Source organism: Pantherophis guttatus, chromosome 3 (genome assembly GCF_059756535.1).
Source record: "Pantherophis guttatus breed Tessera chromosome 3, ASM5975653v1, whole genome shotgun sequence".
NCBI lineage: Eukaryota > Metazoa > Chordata > Lepidosauria > Squamata > Colubridae > Pantherophis > Pantherophis guttatus.
This window is the reverse complement of record NC_142065.1, coordinates 169,257,879-169,276,904: the sequence shown is the minus strand read 5'-3', so window position 1 is coordinate 169,276,904 and position 19,026 is coordinate 169,257,879. Positions and strand designations below refer to the sequence as shown.

Genomic DNA, 19,026 nt, shown 5'->3' with positions numbered 1-19,026 from the left:
CATTACCAGGTTTGTACTTTTCCCCCCAATAGAAACTATTACTTTTCTGTGTTAATTATTGTAAGCTACTGAAGAAACTAATATAAGAAGACAAGTAGGCCATGAATGAAATAAGAAATACTGGCAGAAATATGAAATTCTTGACTGATGCGAAACTGTTGAAATGGAAAAAGTATTAAAGCTTGCTTTCTGTTTTTTAAAAAAAGTTTAATAAAATATTTTTTTTAAAAAAGAAAATACTGGCAGATACTGGCTTTATATATTATTAGCACAATGATTGACAGCATGTATCATCCAGATATTTGGGTCTGACGCACACAAGTTTTTAAAATCACAGATATGCATCAGGTTGCAAATCACATTTGAATCGGACTGAGTTTCTAATTCATTAGATACTGTTTGTTTTTATACCATGATGCTCTACTAATGCAGGCTCCTCATACAGAATTAGAAATTAAGTATGATCCTGTGTCATTTTTTGTCCAGTATTCAGAATAAAAGAGATGGTAACAAAATGTAGCAGAAAGCAAAAAGTCTTATTGATATTTCAGTAATGAAAATAATATAATGAAAGTAGCTAAAATGTTATTCAGGTAGTCTTTGCTTAATGGCAGAAATAGGGACTAGAATTTCCATCACTAAGCAATGCAGTCATAAAAACTCAACATCAGCTGACCTTTCCATTTAGTGGTGGAAATTCCATTGTTAAGTGAGTACATCATGTAAGTACAACTTCTGACTTCCTGCCAGCTTTGCCATTGACTTTGCAGAATCATCACCACATAACCATGGGACACTGCAATGCTCAGAAATCCAAGTTGGTTGTCAACCAAGTTGTTGAACAAAAGTAATTGTTAAATGAAGACTTGGAATAATACTCATATGAAATCAATTTCTTAGTTTTACTAAGAAGAAAAGATAAATGTTTGAGGGTTGTTATAATGAAATGTGCATTTTATATTAGAATTTAAGTAAATTATCAAAAATATTTGTAATCTGTTTCAATGCTAGGCACAGCTACCTTCTCTCTTGCTACAGTTAGAGGACAATGGCATATAGTTCGTAGAATTCAAAGTATGTGGACAGTCAAATATGCACAGATTATATATGAGTGAATAAATTGCATGTTTTAATTAAACAACTATGTTAATATTTTGAATAATGTCATTTTTCTATGTCAGGCAGAAAACTTTGAATTTCAGATCAGTTCTTGCATAACATACCAAAACATTCACTTTCAGAAAGGCATTGTTCCATCACTGTTTTTTTATTTTATATCTAATACTGTAGGGCTGTGCATACTTGAATATGGTTCTGAAGAAATGCTTTGCAGCTGGAATGTGCACAGCATTCTCTGCTATTCTTAAACGAGCCCCACTTTTTTCTGGATTCCACATGAAATTGAAAAAAGGTGCAGCTGCTTTAAGAGCTTCATGGGCTTTGGTAAATTATCTGCTTAAAACAGCTGCATGTTGAAACCTGAAAAAAAGGGCTTCCATGTGGTACGTAGTAGCTGAGTTTGCACTCACATAGGAGCAGTTAAGTGAAATTCATTTCAAAGCAAAACAAACACTGTAGTCTGTAACGAGCAAATGACAAAAAGTATAGTGTTTTACAAATTTGGTCTTGTTCATCTGTGTTTGATGAAGTTGCATGTATGTTACAAGAGAGGTGGCATTTGCCATTTTGATTAAAGTATTGAATGCTTCGGACATAGTACAACATGATCCCAATTTTTTTTATGAGAAGTTAACTGTGGAAGGATTCTAAGATTTAATAGTACAGTTTAATGTGGACAAAGTGTTGAAAACAAAGCAATAAATTGGTGTTTTCAACAGAAGCCTGCTAAGTCATTCCAAATACAGCAGAAATAAATAAGTTGTATTTCTGTCTCTTCTTTTAATATTTAAGATAAGGGTTTTTGTTTTGTTCTTTTTGCTTGCATTGATTATGATGGAAGAAAAAAAGTCCCACACATCTCTTAGCTGGCTTAATCTTAAGGTCCCGTCAGTGGGGAATGGAAGCATTTTAGTTCCGGTGAATCAAATTTATTTTGACTTTTACTGTTGACAGGGACATTTGGCAATTCAGCCCACGAAAGAATCTCCCAACCACCTTCATCTTTATAGCCCTTCCAGTAACTAAATTTGTGGGTTATAATGTCTTTATCTTAGGAATTCTAATATAAGCAAACTTTCTATTCTGAGGACTTTTTAAAATCAGACTTCTATGAATTTGAAATCTAGGCTTGTATTTGCTTTTATCAAAGTAAGTAAACTGAGGTATAGCGCATGTAGTTGTTCTCCAGTTGAACTGCAAGCCTTTCTTTTATTTGGTTTGGACTTCTCTGTAACTTTATTTTGTCAAAACATTTTGTCAGAACACACATCTTAAAATTAGAAGTCCACAGTATTTAAATATAGCTACATGTCCATTGTACTTTTTATACTGAAGATTACTTTGAAGACTTAAAAGTTTTGAGACACTAGGACCATGATGGTGAATCTATGGCACGCGTGGCACGTGGAGCCATATCTGTGGGCACGCAAGTGTTGCCCTAGCTGGCTAGCTGTGAACGCTGGCCAGCTGATTTTTGGGCGTTCCAGGCCCACCGGAAGTCGAGAAACAGGCCATTTCCAGCCTCCGGAGAGCCTCCGGGGTGGGGAGGAAGGCCGTTTTCAGCCTCCCCAGGCTCCAAAAAGGCCTCTGGAGCCTGGGGAAGGCAAAAAACTGGCCTACCGGCCCACTGTGCCATCATGTGCCAAAAGCAGGGGGAGCGCGGGGGGTGTCCATTGAATTATGGGTGTGGACATGTGTGTGCGATCCCCCCGCGCTCCCCCCACTTTTGGCACACGATGGCAAAAAGGTTAGCCATCACTGCAATAGGAGAAATGAGAGAAGTATTTATTTAATTAAAAAATTATTTGAAATTGCAATAGCATATTTAATGAGATTCAACCAGGATAATAGTTTCAGAGTATTAGGGTATGTCTCTCTCTCTCCCTCCCTTCCTCCCTCCCTCTCAACATGACGTGAAGACCTACAGTTCAGCTGAGTTGTTTATAACATATAATTAGACAAACCAAAAATAAAACAATATAAAAACAAGATAGAGGACTAATAATAATATTTATCATAATATTAATACGAGTTTCTACTTCATATTTATTTACAGCTTATTTATCATAGACATATTAGGAGTGCTTTCAGTCTGTTGCTTAGTTTGGGAGCATACCCATCTACTCAAAAAAGATAAAGATAGATTCAATTAGTTATGGTGAAACAGACTGAGCAGCAAAAGACTTGACACAAGTCTGTCTACTCTTCTTATTTATAAATATTAAATAGATATGCTGTTATCTCTGGGAACCCTTAATAGACTGTTGCTGAGATCAGGACTGAAATGACAATATTTTATGCATTTGTTTATAGATAAGGAATGGGATATGGGAGGGCGAGATCATTTGTTGCACTTTAAGAAGAGAGGTCCATAAAATTATTTATATTTGTTGTGAAGAAGGAGGAAGTTGCTTCCTTATAGATTTCTTTTTTTTTATTCACTATGTTCTTATTTTTTTCTTTCTATTTTTTTCTTTTCTGACCTTATTTGGGATAGAGCTAACTAATTATCAATATCTCTCTTGTGCTCAAATTGTCTGTAAGCTGATCTGGTAAAATATAATCACTCAAGAGTTTGTAGTGGTCAAATTTATTATATTTTACCAGATCAGCTTACAGACAATTTGAGCACAAGAGAGATATTGATAATTAGTTAGCTCTATCCCAAATCTATAGCAGAATAAGTAGAGAATAAGTTTATTTATTGTTTATTGGTTCGATTTATATGCCTCCCTTTTCCAGAGACTCAGGGCGGCTTACAGTGCGTTAAGCAATAGCCTTCATACTTTTGTATATACCTGCTTAGTAGGGCTTTCAGCCCCCCCCAAGCGGTGTTCTTTTTTTATACAATGTCAGTTTATTGCCCCCACAAACCGGGTCCTCATTTTACTTACCTCGAAAGGATGGAAGGCTGAGTCAACCTTGAGCCTGGTGAGATTTGAACTTGCAGAATTTGCAGGCAGCTGGTGTTACTTAACAGTGCTTTAGTCTGCTGCGCCACCAAGGTTCTTGTAAAAACCTATTGTTGAGATTTCTTTCTTTAGAAATGTCTTAAAACTTCTAAGTACTGTACAGATACTAAAAATAATACAGATTCTGTCTACAGGCTTTCTGCTTAAGATAAAACTAACACCCAAGATCTTCAGTATTGAAAATGGATATTCTGTGGCCTAGCTTGTTAAATTAATTGTTTGGTTCCAATCATTGTTCAATGGGCTTTGCTCTAATTACTTCTCTTAAAGTTTTTTTAATTTCTTGATTAATAAGAATTTAAATAAGTCTTCTCATGGTCAGCCAGTGAAAGTTAAAGAAACCAAAAGTTTTCTAAGGATTTTATGCAATTTAAAAGATTAATGAGAGTGTTTTTATAATACACTTCAAAACTTTGTATTATGAGATTGTTTTTTTTTAAAAAAAAAAAATCAAGCAGAGAAAGATTTCTTTCCACATTTCATTTTTTAAAATTTTTTAAAGTTTTTCTTGTGATCTGGAGTAGCTTCGTGTTGGTGAAATAAATGAAATTATAATGTACTTACTGTAGAATGAAACATGAGAAGCATGATCTTTTTTTAGACTGCTAGACATGAGCCATGATCAATTACCAGAATTGTTCCTTAGTAAATCGGTATTATAAATTATATTTCAGGGATTGAATTGTTCATCTCCTTTTTCATTGTTTGAGCTTCATGTTTTCTGCACCTCAGTTTTCTTTCTATGCCTTCTGTTATAAAATAGAGCAGTGATGGCTAACCTTTTTGCCGTTGCGTGCCAGAAGCACGGGGGGGGGGGCAAATGTGGGGCATTGTGTGCATGTGCCCACACCCATAATTCAATTCCCCCGGGCCCTGCCTCCCTGCGCATGCAGGCGTGACACCCCACCCCCACCGCCCGTGCCCTGTTTTGGGCCTAGCAGGCCTCCCTGAAGCCTCCGGAGGCCAGAAATGGTCCGTTTCCCGACTTCCAGTGGAACCGGAAGGCCCGTTTTTCGCCCTCCCCAGGCTCCAGAAGCTTTCTTGGAGCCTGGGAAGGGCAAAAACGGTCTCCCCCCTCCCCCCGAGGCCTGAAAACTCCTTCCCAGAGCCTCCGCATAAGCCCTGGCATCCAAAACGGGCCATGTGGAGACTCCTGGAAGGGGAGGGGCAGCTGAAACTCAGCTGGCTGGCGCGCACATGTATGCTGGAGCTGAATTAGGGCAATGGCTCATGTACCCGCAGATATGGCTCCATGTGCTACCTGTGGCACGCGTGCCATAGGTTTGCCATCACGGAACTAGAGGAATTTCACCTGGCTGATGCTTTGATAATATAGTTTGAAAATATTATATGATTTTTAAGGGGTACTGTAGATTTTCCTTCTGTATCTTTAACAATAAAGTTAGAAGATTTCTAGGGTTGGGTTTTCCAGTCAATGCATTTTTCTGACAGAAGAGATACAATAAAAGGCATCAGATACATTAGTTTTACTCTGCCAACCAAACAACCAAACAAAAAAAGAACAGTGAGGATTCAACTGCAGTTCAACACAGTTTATATTCTACCCATTGGAAAAACCAGAACCCTTTTGAATGTCAACTTTCTATGAAGTTGTCAATCATTGTTTGAAAGGTATTAAGGTTTAAACATAAAGCAACTGTAAATCGTAAAATAATGTATACTCATGTAAGAAAAAGAGGATGGGGCTGGGAAGGATGTATTATTTAAATAGATTTTCCATAGCCTTACACTTTAAGCATCCCCAATCTTTCTGAGCTGATGAGGTGCATTTTTGGACTGTTATGTGTCCTTTCATGAAATATCTGCCATGATATAGTCAGTCCCAGACTAGATAGGAGGCAAATTAAATACTGGATTTACTGAATACTGGATACAGAAGAATCTCAGATTGATGAGGAAATGAAAGACATTTTTAGAAATACAGGGTATGCTTTTGCAGTGAGTACTTTAGCATTCCAGTTTCCTGTTCATTTTATTTTAATTAAAAGTCTCTAAAAATAGGTAATGTAGGGAGGGAAATAAGTACCAAGGATTGTATTTATGGGTACATTATCAGCCTGAGATGACACTGGAGATTCAGCTTCTTTTAATCAACAATTAGTCAACAATTTTATACATGTTATCTTTTGTGTTATTAATCAGGCATTAATATGATCGGAATGAGAAAGGTGGTTATTGGCCCTATGGCTGTTACAGAACTGCAAATTAGGTTGTAGAATGCTTTAGATTTATTTCCAAAAATGTAGCATTTGTCTGTATCTTTTCCCAGGCTCACATTGGAATTCTGTGTGCCCAAAAATTTGTATAGATTAAACAACAAAGTTCAATGATAATGAGCACATGATAATCCCTACCACAGGGGTTCTCAGGCCTGCTGCAGCTTCCCAGTTACATTAATTTACATAAGCAAACATCATATACATGGGCAGCATAGCCTTCCATGTGATTAGGATTATGTCTGTTCCTGTTTCCAGCACTCATGTAAAGTTCCCTTTCTGTGAGAACGATGTGAAAAGGGATAATATGCAGTTTGAAAAGGCATCTTGAAAAAAGCCCAGGTCTTTTATTCGATTTTCCAGCCTAAATGGTTAGGCTAAAGAGACACTTGCTGAGTGAATTTGTATTTTGGATCTATAACTTTATGAGAACATATCTGAAGTTTCCACTAACCATATTAACCATAGTTTTAAGTCTGTGAACCATATAGATCAAAATATAATACTTTATATTTGTGAAATTTATCTTGAAGTGGTTTTCATGGATATTTCACACTAGTTCTTCAACAATCTGCTGTAAGCATGATTTTTAAATTCTTCATGCAGATCTACCAAGAAATACCCGTTGAAAATCTAGACAATTTGTAATTAAAATAACTGTATTTAGATATAGTTCCGACAGCCATGTTTTATCTATCGAGCATTTTTGCTTATAGTAATCAGACATGGCAGTAATTTTAGCAGTCGATCTAGCAAGGTTGACTTTGTGTGAAGGAAAGGCTGATTCCTATAAATGCACTCTGGGTTTAATAAACACTCATATTTTATGATAGTACCTTATATAACAATATTATAGCCAGAATGATAATCAGAATGTTGAAATCCAATAGCCATAGACATCAAAAGAAGCAAGATAGTGATTGTGGCAGACCTTTTTCAATAAACACGTGTCATGCTGGCATATGTATAAAAGGTTTCATTGCATTGCCTCAACCTCCAACTTGCCCTTTATGACTTTCTTCAACAAATGTCAATTTTTAGAACTAAAAAATAATATTTTAGTTCTCAACACTTAGCTATGGAGTATTGGTACAGTAAGATATTTTCCGTTATATTATTCAGAAGAACTGATACTTTTCCATCATTTTTACCAGTTTGAGTAGGATTGTAGTATTGTGTGAATTTTAGAACCATATATAAAGTTTTATATTTCATTTCATTAGCTGCTTCATTAGTTATCTGGTAATACCTCAGCAGCAAAAAAAAATTGATTGATTTTGCAAGGCTCTCTTATAATTTACTTCCTGGCATTATTTGTTAGAGCAATACCTATAGAAAGAAATGATTTTAATAGATATCAGTTCCTAAGTTTAATATGTTTTAGTTACAATATTGGGAAATAATTTAAACATTTCATAAAATAAAAATCGTTGTTTATCTAGTTTGTATAAGAGTTCACTTCTATATAGTACATATTAACATATCCCATAACGTTCAGAGAAAACAGCTTTTGATCCAAACTACATGATCAGCTGCTACTGTATGTACACACCAATGCACCATGAAGCAATAAAGCATAGCTACTTTAGTTTTCTGTGAAAGGTATAATGCTTATATTAAATTCAAGTCAACTGCTCAGAAGGCTAAAAGAGGCTTTCCTATTCTTTGAAGAAAAAGCAAAAACAAAGCAGAGCTTTACATGCAGGAAAGAATGAGACAGTTTTCTTGCATGGAATGGCAGGAAGCAGTTTTAGGATTGGCAGTAGGCCATAACTTACTGATTGAATTAAATTCTCTCATCCCTCTTGTGTTTGTGGTTAAGGAATGTTGACAATTGACTAATTTGAGGAAGAGACTACTCTCTTGTTTCTGGAAAAAAAATGAAAGGTTGCAAATGAAAATATTAAAAATCTATGTCCCAAAGTTTTTATTTCATAGTGCATTCTTTTTTAGTATATAGGAGTTGTTTAGTATAAATGGTGTGCTGGACAGATTGACAGATTCCCATGCATTTTATAGGCTTGTTTACAATCCTGTTAATCATACAGCTGCCCACCTAGGAATTATCTGTTTCTGAAGAAGTTCAAAAGTAGCAACAACCTCCATGTGTAGCTTAAAAGCTTATATAATGTGAACTGCATTTTGGCCTGAAATATTTCCGGTGCTTTTACATCTGGATGGTAATCCCATTTGTTCCCTCTCCCCACTTCCTTCTACGAAATAACCCCAATACTTAGTTTTATAATATAGGAATCATTTGCCACTTATATTTTGTTTGGTGCTGTTGTTTGCCATGAGATATACAGGAACCTAAAATGGAAACAGGGACGTGGTGGCTCAGTGGCTAAGACACTGAGCTTGTCGATCAAAAGGTCAGCAATTCAGAGGTTTGAATTCCTAGTGCTGCGTAACTGAGTGAGCTCCCGTTAATTGTCCCAGCTTCTGCCACCCTAGCAGTTCGAAAGCACATAAAAATGCAAGTAGAAAATAAGGACCACCTTTGGTGGGAAGGTAATATCATTCCGTCCACCTGTGGCATTTAGTCATGCCGGCCACCTGACCACGGAGATGTCTTCGGACAGCCCTGGCTCTTTGGCTTTGAAATGGAGATGAGCACTGCCCCTAGAGTCGGAAACAACTAGCACATATGTGCAAGGGAAACCTTTACCTTTACGATGGAAACAGATGTTAATTTTCCACTATTACACATGTACATAGAAGTCCTCTTATTAAAAAGGCTTACCTTAATGAAAGAAACATAAATCTCCCTCATTTATGGCTTATTAATTAAAACCAAGCTTGTGATATGTAGAGGTAACTTGATTCATGAATAAATACACTTCCCCGATATGAAAAAAATAATATTTCAATTCAGCCAAATTAACTAAGGGAAATGTAAAGCAGTTTTTTCATTCTGGTAACTCAGATCTTTTATTTAGTCTTCCTTTATTATGAACAATGTTTTATGAGACACAACATGCTTTCTTAATGACATACTTGACTTTAGATAGACCAACAAATTATATTTCTGTGTTTATGTAGATAAAGGCTAAATTGAAAAGATAGGGTCAGAAATGTATTGATGTTCTTAGTGATCATCCTTTTAATTGATGTTAAAGCTCACAAATGTATCATAATCAGTATTGGACAAACTTCATTTTGTATAAGATTTAGTTCTACTTAAGAAATATGATTGTCTTCTCCCATAATTCTATTTCAAATCTAAATGACTGTTTTAGTTCAAGCATTCAGTGGATTAACAAATCAAGTTTGCATATTATTTAGATCTTGCTAGACAAGTGGGATTTGTTCCTTCCATTCCTTTCCATTATCAGAAAGATTAACCCTTTGCCCCTGGAATTCTAATTGCAGCCATTTGGAAACAAAGAAGCTGTTTGTACAAGATAGTAGCAAAATCATGGTTCAGGCCAAGTTGAATGTTTCTCAGTTGAATGGATTTGCAAAGTATTACATAAATTTTGTCTCGCATTTCAGGCACCTATAAAGGCAACTTGTGAAGAAGGCACATTATGCAAGACTGGATTTCCTGAAGACATTTACAATGCAATCATATCCAAGGGAGTAAACGAAGGACAGCCTCTTCTGAATGGTATTGTTGAACATAAAACCTAGTTTCTTATTCTGTCTTATACATGCTGCTCAATTCCTCTCCAAATTCTGGATTTGGTGTAATGGATGGCACTTTACGAATGGTAGATCCTAAGAATAACTTAGGATCTTGTATCATTGACATAACTTAAAACTTTGAAACCAGTACCTATATTAGTTTATTTTTTGTATTTTTCAGAGATTGCTAGAGAGGTTTATTAGAATATCCCTTGGGTAAACCACTAGATAAAATGTTTTTGTTTAATAAGTATTGTTCTCAAAGTCTGTAAGTTTCCTGAAGTTACTTATTTATCAGAGAAGAATATATATAATGCTTCAAAATAAGTTCCACTACTATATCAGAAACTGATTTGCTTGCCATGTGGCAGACAGAATATCCAGAGAAAGTTAAGACAGTGTAATATTTATTCCTTCTGCTTTGTATGTCTTTTTTCTAGAGTAGAAATTTTGAGAGCTTTTTGTGAATTGTATGCTGACTGCTTCTACATATGGTAGACAAATTCTATATTTGGATTAAAAAAATACTGCTTCCAGAGAAACACAATGTCTTCAGTGCCTTTTCCCCCTCTACACATAATTTTAAACCTTGAACCTAAACTTTTTTCATGTTTTGGCTGGAAAAGGTTTGCAGAAGTAATGTAACATATATTGGTGTCATATAATTTACAAAAGTTACAAATTCAAGATGTTATTATATAAATATCCTTTTAAAAGCAAAACAAAACCTTGTTTGCTCTTCTTTCCAAATGCAAGCAAGGATGAGAATACTAATATAAATCTGTAGAAACACACAGGCAGCCATAATATTCTCCAATCAGAAATCCTCAAAATTTAAATTGGTATCTTATTTATTTCTATAATTTGGGAACAGTATTAAAACTCAGTAATTTCTCTGCTTTGCTTTCTGCACTGGCTTAATGAATAGTCCTGGAGAACTTAAAAGTTTGTATAATATTTTACAATTTAAATTAGTATAATAAAGGAATTGTTGCAATAACAGTGTTGGTATACTTGTAGTTAATGTAATTATTTCCACTTTTAATAAAAATATATTTGTTCATTCTTTGTGCTAAATAATATCCATATTTATTTACATTCTTCTGTATATTTGGCTGCAATTTTAATTGTAAGTACAGGTTCTTGGCATATGAAAGCATATTTTATGTTTTATAATTGTGAATGACATTGAAATTACTTCGTAGCTAATTTAAAAATTACAATGCTGATCAAGAAGATTGGTTTCAGCGAGTTCCAAATTTATGTTGAAGAAAAACTAATTTGATTTATTTCATTATTTCACTCCAAAATAAATATAGTTGGATGGATCAAGAAATAAATAAATAAGAAAGATTTCTAAATGAGACTGCAAATCAAATTGATCCTTAAAATAAAAGCTGTCTTTGTGTTTAAACTATTTTCCTCAACAGAATCTTCTTGCAGTTATGTTTTTAATATTTTATAACAATAATTGATTCCCAAATCAATTTTAAGTTATTAAAAACCTGACTTAATAAAGCACATCTGTGTTTAAAACAGACAAGAATATTTCATATATTTTATTTAGGACTTGAGTCATTATTGAAAATAATGACAGAATATTCTGCAAAAATGCAAACTATAGTAGTTTTGTTTTATTTGTGTATAAACAAAATAAGTATAAATAAACAATATAATACTATTAAACCAGTTCTATATTTAGGTCATTCAAATTCATCATATTCTCTAGAATAGAAATTTCTAGCAGGTTTAAACAGAATGTTCGTGACTTCTTTTTTTAATATTAATCTTATTGATGAATATTATCTCTATAAAGCAAAAATTAAAGCAAAACTTTTCAGTTTTAAGTGTTTCTATTCTGGGTTTTTTTAACACACAACTTTTTGTAAGTAATTTGTGGCCTTAAAACAAAGCATCATATTTTATCTAGGTTTTCTATCTCAACTTCTAGTAGCGATTATTGTTGTGGCCCGTACGCGGCCTGTGCAGCTAGTAGCTGATTCAGACAGCGAGGAGGCTGGTGTGGTGCTGCACCAGCAGCCTGTGTAGCTGGCACTCGAGTCGGACAATGAGGAGGCTGGAGAAGATGTGGTGCAGAGGCAGGGATTCAGCCAGGGCCTTCAGAACCTCCAGAAGCTCCCTTAAGTGAAGAGGACGAAGAGGAAGAGCCTCTTTTTGATGCATGGGCACGCAGAGCTGCCAAAAGGCAGGAGTGGCTCCTTAGGAGGAGGTCTCCTTGAGAGTAAGCTTGGGGCTAATTGGCCATTCAGCCTATTTAAGGAGGAACGCCGACTGAAGCAATTTGCAGGGAACAACTTAGTTCACATACCTTCATGACTTGTCTTGCTTAGACAACCATAGTAAGCTTTCAGTTATTATTCTTTTAATTCTTGGCGGCTGTTAATGTAATTAATTAACAGCCTTTGTGGTAAAAGACTGGTTTATTCAGTAAACTAAGGTTTAAACGGACTTTGTGTGTGCTGCGTTCTTTGGGGTCCGTAGCTGGGGCAGAACAATTATTAAAGAAGAAAACATTTGGAAATAACAGAAGCTAAAGGAATTGAACATACATAAAGAGTAGAATATATCAGGAATTATGATCTTTGTTATATATCATTTAAGAATAGACTCAGTTAATTGATGTAGCATCCATATAATAGATGGTGAAAAGAGATTTTACTACCCACTTCTATCCATGGCAGACTCCTTTCAGCTCACTCATGCTTAAGAGAGAAGAGGAAGGCACCAAAAATTAGATTAAGATTAATCTAATTTAATTAGATTAAATTAAGTTTTTCTGGAATAATTACAAAAATTTGGGATCCTTGTATGCTAGTCAAAGTTTATATATTTTATAACTCTGCAAACCATAGTTTATGACACTTTTCATCATATCATTGCGATTAAGTGCAGTTGAAAGTTCAGGTGTGACCCTAGTATGTAGTGAATTAAAAAGTTCATTGGCTATAGATGGGAAATAAACTAAACTGTGGCTTAGTTACTAAATTGTGGCTTAGCGATATATTCTTATATATCAGCTGTATGCTTTGGATTTTAATCAGACAACATAAATCTGCAATTCATTCTGATCAGGAACAATAATAAAACATTCCCATACTAATTATTAAATGAGACGTTGGCTTTAACCCATGCCCCCAAAATAAGTAGTTTTGAAATTTTCAAGGCTTTCAAGTACTGTATTTATTTATAAATAGATAAATATATTTATAAAGGAATACAATCCTGAATTCGGTATACTATCGTCCCTTCCCTCCAAGAGTCTCCATTTCCATTGTGTTTTAAAACTTTCCAATTTTAAAAGTAAATGATTTGGGGAAAACACCAGACTTACTTTCAGGTAAATATCATTAGCAGTTTAGTTGTCAATAGACTGATTGTGCTCTGCTTTTATTTAATGCCTAATTTTTAATAGCCTCTTCCACTATATGCTGAAATATATTGGAACTTCAGTTCCCAAGAATTCTTACCAAATGTGGAACCCCCAAATATCTGAAGGGCATTAGATTGCATTTTTTTCATTAATTATGGCTTCATATTACTGTAGATATCACATTAAGATCTGATTGCTAAAAATAAAAGTATGATCTATTTCTTATTTATTAATACAAAGTAGCTTGAAGTAATCAGGTCAGTAAGTTTCTTAACCTGAAAGTCCAGATTCTTACATATTTTCAGTGAGAAAGGACGGTGTATAAATTAAGTTAAAAAATAATTAAATAAATAAATAAATACAAATGGCTAGCACTTTTCTTATACATATGAGGCAACCACTATATTCACTATTTGATATATTCAAAAAATCTTTGTTTAAAAGCAGTTTATATTATGTTTTGGAATGAATCATGCTATGGATTAATAGGAATTACTTGACAAATTTTGTGGGGCATCCTTTTTTTCCCTCCCAGAGTAACTTCTTAGACAAATTATTTTAATGGTTAATTCTCGTAAGAGCACCGACATGCTTGAAAGCACATCATTTGCTGGTTTAATAAATTTACAAGGCATCATTGGATGGCTTTGACTTAAAATTTAATTACACTGTCATTTTGAAGTACTATTGTTGTCTAAAGTCCAATTTCTGGTTATTAAACTAGATGCATGTGACAATGGAAGTCACATGCATCTTACCGAGAGTCAGAATGTGGGGAGGGAAAGAGTTCTAGGGCTTGACACAAAATTTTGTAAATTCATTTATGTTCTTGGGGCTGGTTCAGATTTATATCAAGATTTGAAATTTGCACTTAATTACATATTTTCTTTAGAGGTTGATACAGTTTAAAGACTAAACTCATTTTGTTGAAAAGGTGGACATTTTATTCTCTTAGCTGTAAAATACAGAGAAAAGACAGATAAACTAGCTAAATTTTTCTTTCAGGTTTCTTTTGCTATCGAAATTTAGGAAAGACAATTTCTGTACAATTGTTTCTCTTCAAAGTATAAAATTTATCTTAAAAAAGAATTCTGGTAGAAAACAATTTGATATCTTCTTCTGAATGTCTTCTCACATTCCTGCATTCCCATATGATCGTTACACTTTTATTAGCAGATGCTGCATCTACTTCAAATTCAGCTTGTTGGAAGTTATATTGTGTCACTTACAATATGGGGAAATGTGCATTTTATTTATTTTTTCCTATAAGTATTTTTTGAAACTTGTTGATTATATTTAAACTGATGTGTATTTTTTTAAAAATGTATTACTGCAATATATTTTCTAATTCAATAACTTCTTAATATTTTTATAAATTATTATTTTTTCTTATTATTTTTAGGGAAGGAACATTCATTTTAATTTTTCAAAATCAAACTAACTGCATTGTTTTAATGTCATAAGTCAAATTAAATTTTACATTAGGCTTGCTCATTTAATATCATAAGATAATTCAAATGTGTTTTTTGTATATTGAATAATTTGGACTAATATTTTGTTGCATTTTTCACTTATTATTATATGAATTATTTGCCAATTATTTGCCAATTTTTCCAAATGTACAGATTTTTACATTCATTTTTGCTAAAATATGCATTAGTACCCATATTATTTAAAAGATGAAAACTGTATGCAAAATTCAGAGGAAAATTATTTCTGTTTCTTTATATTTGCAATTACTTTTATTTTATTTTTATTGCCTGTATTTTAACTTCTTATAATAGTGTGTTCTATGAAAATGATGAGGTTTTTTCAGACCAAATGGGTAATATAAAAAGCTATTTCTTTTTTGGCTATTGCCAGCTGGATTTTGATCAGCCAAGTGCTTAAGATGTTGGCAGAGGAAAAGTGATTAACAATATTATTCTCAAATAAATATTTCTAGGTTACTTTCTAGAATAAAAAACTTTACAAGATGACTTTCATAAAAGACTCATATACACGGGCCAGGTTTAGTGCAACTTGCATCCAGATTGACTGGATGCAATTTAAAAAAAAAATTGGACCGGTTCAAGGATGTCATGTGTATCATAGCTGTTAGTCTTGATGGCATTGTGACTGCCTCTGAAGGTCATCTGCTGGAAGACTATTGGAGTTCCTTGTGTAGTTGTTTGGCCACTGGAATATGGGCCAGGAATCTGATCCAGCAGATTACTGCTTATGGTCTTCCATCAGAAAAGTGCTCATAAGATTGGAGATTTGTGATATTAATGTGTTGGTTTTCTAAAAGGAATGGATTTGCCCAGTTTGATAAAGAACATGAGTTGTACCGTGCAGTACAAAAAACAGTCGGCATCTGACTAACAGAGATAATAAAAGTTGAAGGTCAAGGAATGTCTTAATTAGCAACAAACATGTTTCTAGTTAGACTGTGAGAGACATTTGGCCAGCTCAGTAGCAATCATAACAGGAGTGCTATTTGTGCATATGAAAAGTGTTCAGTCACACCTAGCTTTTGAAAGGAGATGGCATATAGACACTTTGAACAGTGGCTTTAAATGACAGCTTCTCTAAAAGATTCTGTGGAGTCCTAATGTTCAGTCAGAATTATTTGTCTGAATATTACCAGCTGCCCATCTTTATATAAATAAAAGTATTGTAGGAAGTTAGCACCCACCCCTTTCCTAGAAGAATGAAATATTTTAGGAAATATTAAAAAGGCAGAATATTATGTTTCCCTGTATGAGAAATGGAGAAGCAAATTTTAAAGACAAAGCAGCTCCCACCTTTCTGCCCCCACCCTTTTGTCAATGGGCCAGAGGCAGAAACTCAATCTTTGTCAATGGACCATCATTTGCAACACAATAGGACAGAAACTAATATAATGGAACCCATCTAGGACAGAAACTCACCACATGGCACCTGGAAAGATTACATCAGCGAGCAAGGCTAACTAAGACCCCACCCCCTGGGAGACTGACAACCAATCAGGATACTCTTTCTGGGCCCCAGGAAGTTCAAAGCCAGAGAAAGCATAAAGCCTGGGGACTCGCTGTATCTCACGCCCTTTTCTGTTCAGGAACTCAAACCATGTGATCCTGTCCACCATTAAACCATCTTTCCAAGAAGTCTCCATGTTTCCAGTGTCTTTTTCCCCACTTGGAGCTGAACCCAGAAGGATATTTCTTCCTACAGTATTGAACATAATAATAATAAGGAATTATTAGTTAATTTGTTAATTATTTGTTTTGAATAACATTTTTTTTAAAAAAAGCATTTAGCTTCTCTAGTGGTCCCAAAATGTTTTTCTTCCCTAATAATACTAGCAAAATAATAAACATTACTCAATATTCTTTATACTACCTCTCTCCTTGCTTTTATTTATAGACATAAATCTACATTTCAGCAACACATGATGAGAGCTGTAGAGAATATGTTTGGGCAGGTTTTCTAGATGGCTTTAGCAGGGAGAGAAACGCAGATGAAAGCCAAGAGGGAACATATTGTCCAAAGTAGCAGATATCTGTTTTCTAGTTGCAGCTTACTATTAACAAATGTGAGCACAGCAGGAGATAGAGCAGGAAGTGCAGTTAAGTGGTGTATTAAAGTCCTTTCTAAAGGAATGGAGCTTTAGATGGAACATGGATAGGATATGGAATCAAAACAGCACCCACACTAACAAAATAGTGTGAGTAGAGGAAGAAGATTAGTATAAATTATGGGCCTGGATGCCTGTTTTGAGGAGCCTTATGTCATAGTTTTACTTGCTCTCAGTAACAAAATGCAAATAAATAATTTTCCACTAATTTTCTGTAGGAAAATGAATGTGACTATTTAAAAAAAAAAAAGAAAGAAAGATAGAAGCCATCCTCCAACAAAAAATAAAAAAAACCTCACTCCTAAATCCTGTCATAACTTTGCCTATTATGAGCTTTGGCACAAATATTCAGATATAAACTGCAGTCTCCAAATTCCTAAAATATTGTTGTTGCTGAATTATGATGTAGCCCTAGAGCAGTGATGGTTAACTGTTTTGGTGCCAAGTGTCCAAAGCACACGTGCATGCACGTGAATGCACGTGCGCATGCCTAAACCCCCAAAATGCAATGCCAGCGCCCCCCCCCCACACACATGTGCCCTGCCCATGCATGCACCTACATCCCCGTACATGCACTCTGCCCCCCTGCATATATGCTCCCTCGCACCGTTTTAGCTTCCAAATTGGTGCAGGTGGCTTTCCAGGCCCAAAATGGGGCGCATGGGCACAGCACAAGGGTCACCACACCCCGTTTTGGCCCTGAAAAGCCTCCTGCACCACTCGGCACATGCGCCCCACACATGCGCTGCAGAGACCCAAAGACCATCTGGCCAGTGGGAGCCGTGTGCACATGCGCAGTGGAGCTGGACTAGGGCGATGGCTGGTGTGCCTGCAGAAGGCTCTGCATGCCACCTGTGGCCCATGTGCCATAGGTTTGCCATCACGGCCCTAGAGCCATAAGTCCAAGGGTATTGTTGATTTGCCTATCCCCTCCCCCCACCTAAATATTTCAGGGCCTTTGATTAGCAGAACCCAATGAGACTTTATCCTGGGATAAAAACGTATTCTGTTGATGATTATGACCTGTTAACATTTTTCTCTGGTGTTCCTGTTTTTTGTTTTTGTAATTATGTATCTTTTTTGTATATCTTTGTAAGTGAGCTTTGTATAAATCCAATAAATATATAAAACAGTGCAAATGTGTTAAATGGAAGATAGAAAATTATTAGACAAATATGGTTATTATTTTAAATGCCAAAATTTGAAGTTGCCTAAAATACTAAAAAGAAAAAGAAATTAGCTCAGTGTTGTAAAATGGTTATCTTGATTCTGAAGTACTGCAGACAATTTTATCTTTGGTGCTTGGCTGGTGAACTTTCTGGTATGCTCAGCATCCAACTGATCTCTATATTTGGGAACGGAATGTGACTCAAAGTGGAAATGTGCTTCCCTGGCAATCTCCTGGCAACCTTCTTCAAGCTGTTATCACATTTTTAGTATGGCATGGGATCAGGCATGGCTATTTGAATATAAAAGGATAATGTTCAAAAGTGTTGTAATTTCAGATAGCAATGCTGCATTATTTAGTAAATATTTTCTCATATGCAAGGCTGGGAATTAATAAAGATTCTTCTAAAACTATTGGGGATAGAATAAATTCACAATTTCAACTTTGTAAGTAGTTTATTTTTTTACATAATAAATACACTTATTATTTTTATAAATATTTCAAGGCAGAAAACATGCCTATTTTCCACACAACAACAAACCTATGAAGTGAGTTGGGTTGCTAGAGCGTGTGACTGCCCTAAAGCCGCCTTTCATGCCTAAGGCAGGACTAGAACTCACAGTGTCCTGGTTTCTAGTCTGATGCTTTAACCAATAGACCAAATTGGCTGTTCAGTTTAACATGACAATATCCTAAGAATATTTATATTACTTTAAATGTTGCATTACCTTCAGTAACCACCATGTTGATTCCATTTAGATCTATATTAGTTTTTTATTGCAAGAATTATTCACACTTTTGATTTAGTATGATGCAGGAAAAAGATCTAATGATGAATAACTTCCAAATTGCTTCATGTGAAATTAATATAATTTTTTAAAGTTATATAAATTGAAAAATCACTGGTAAATTGG

The 19,026-nt window shown here is 34.9% G+C and overlaps 1 protein-coding gene across 2 annotated transcripts in view; it reads left to right on the top strand.

The window, feature by feature from the left end:
* The window catches only part of CDH2 (cadherin 2), a 147,758-nt gene that overhangs the window by 11,397 nt on the left and 117,335 nt on the right, over positions 1-19,026 (top strand). For both annotated transcript variants that reach the window (XM_034429651.3, XM_087890510.1), the window contains exon 2: positions 9,824-9,938. In XM_034429651.3, the coding sequence (XP_034285542.1) occupies positions 9,824-9,938 (115 nt within the window). The remainder of the gene's footprint in view (positions 1-9,823; positions 9,939-19,026) is intronic.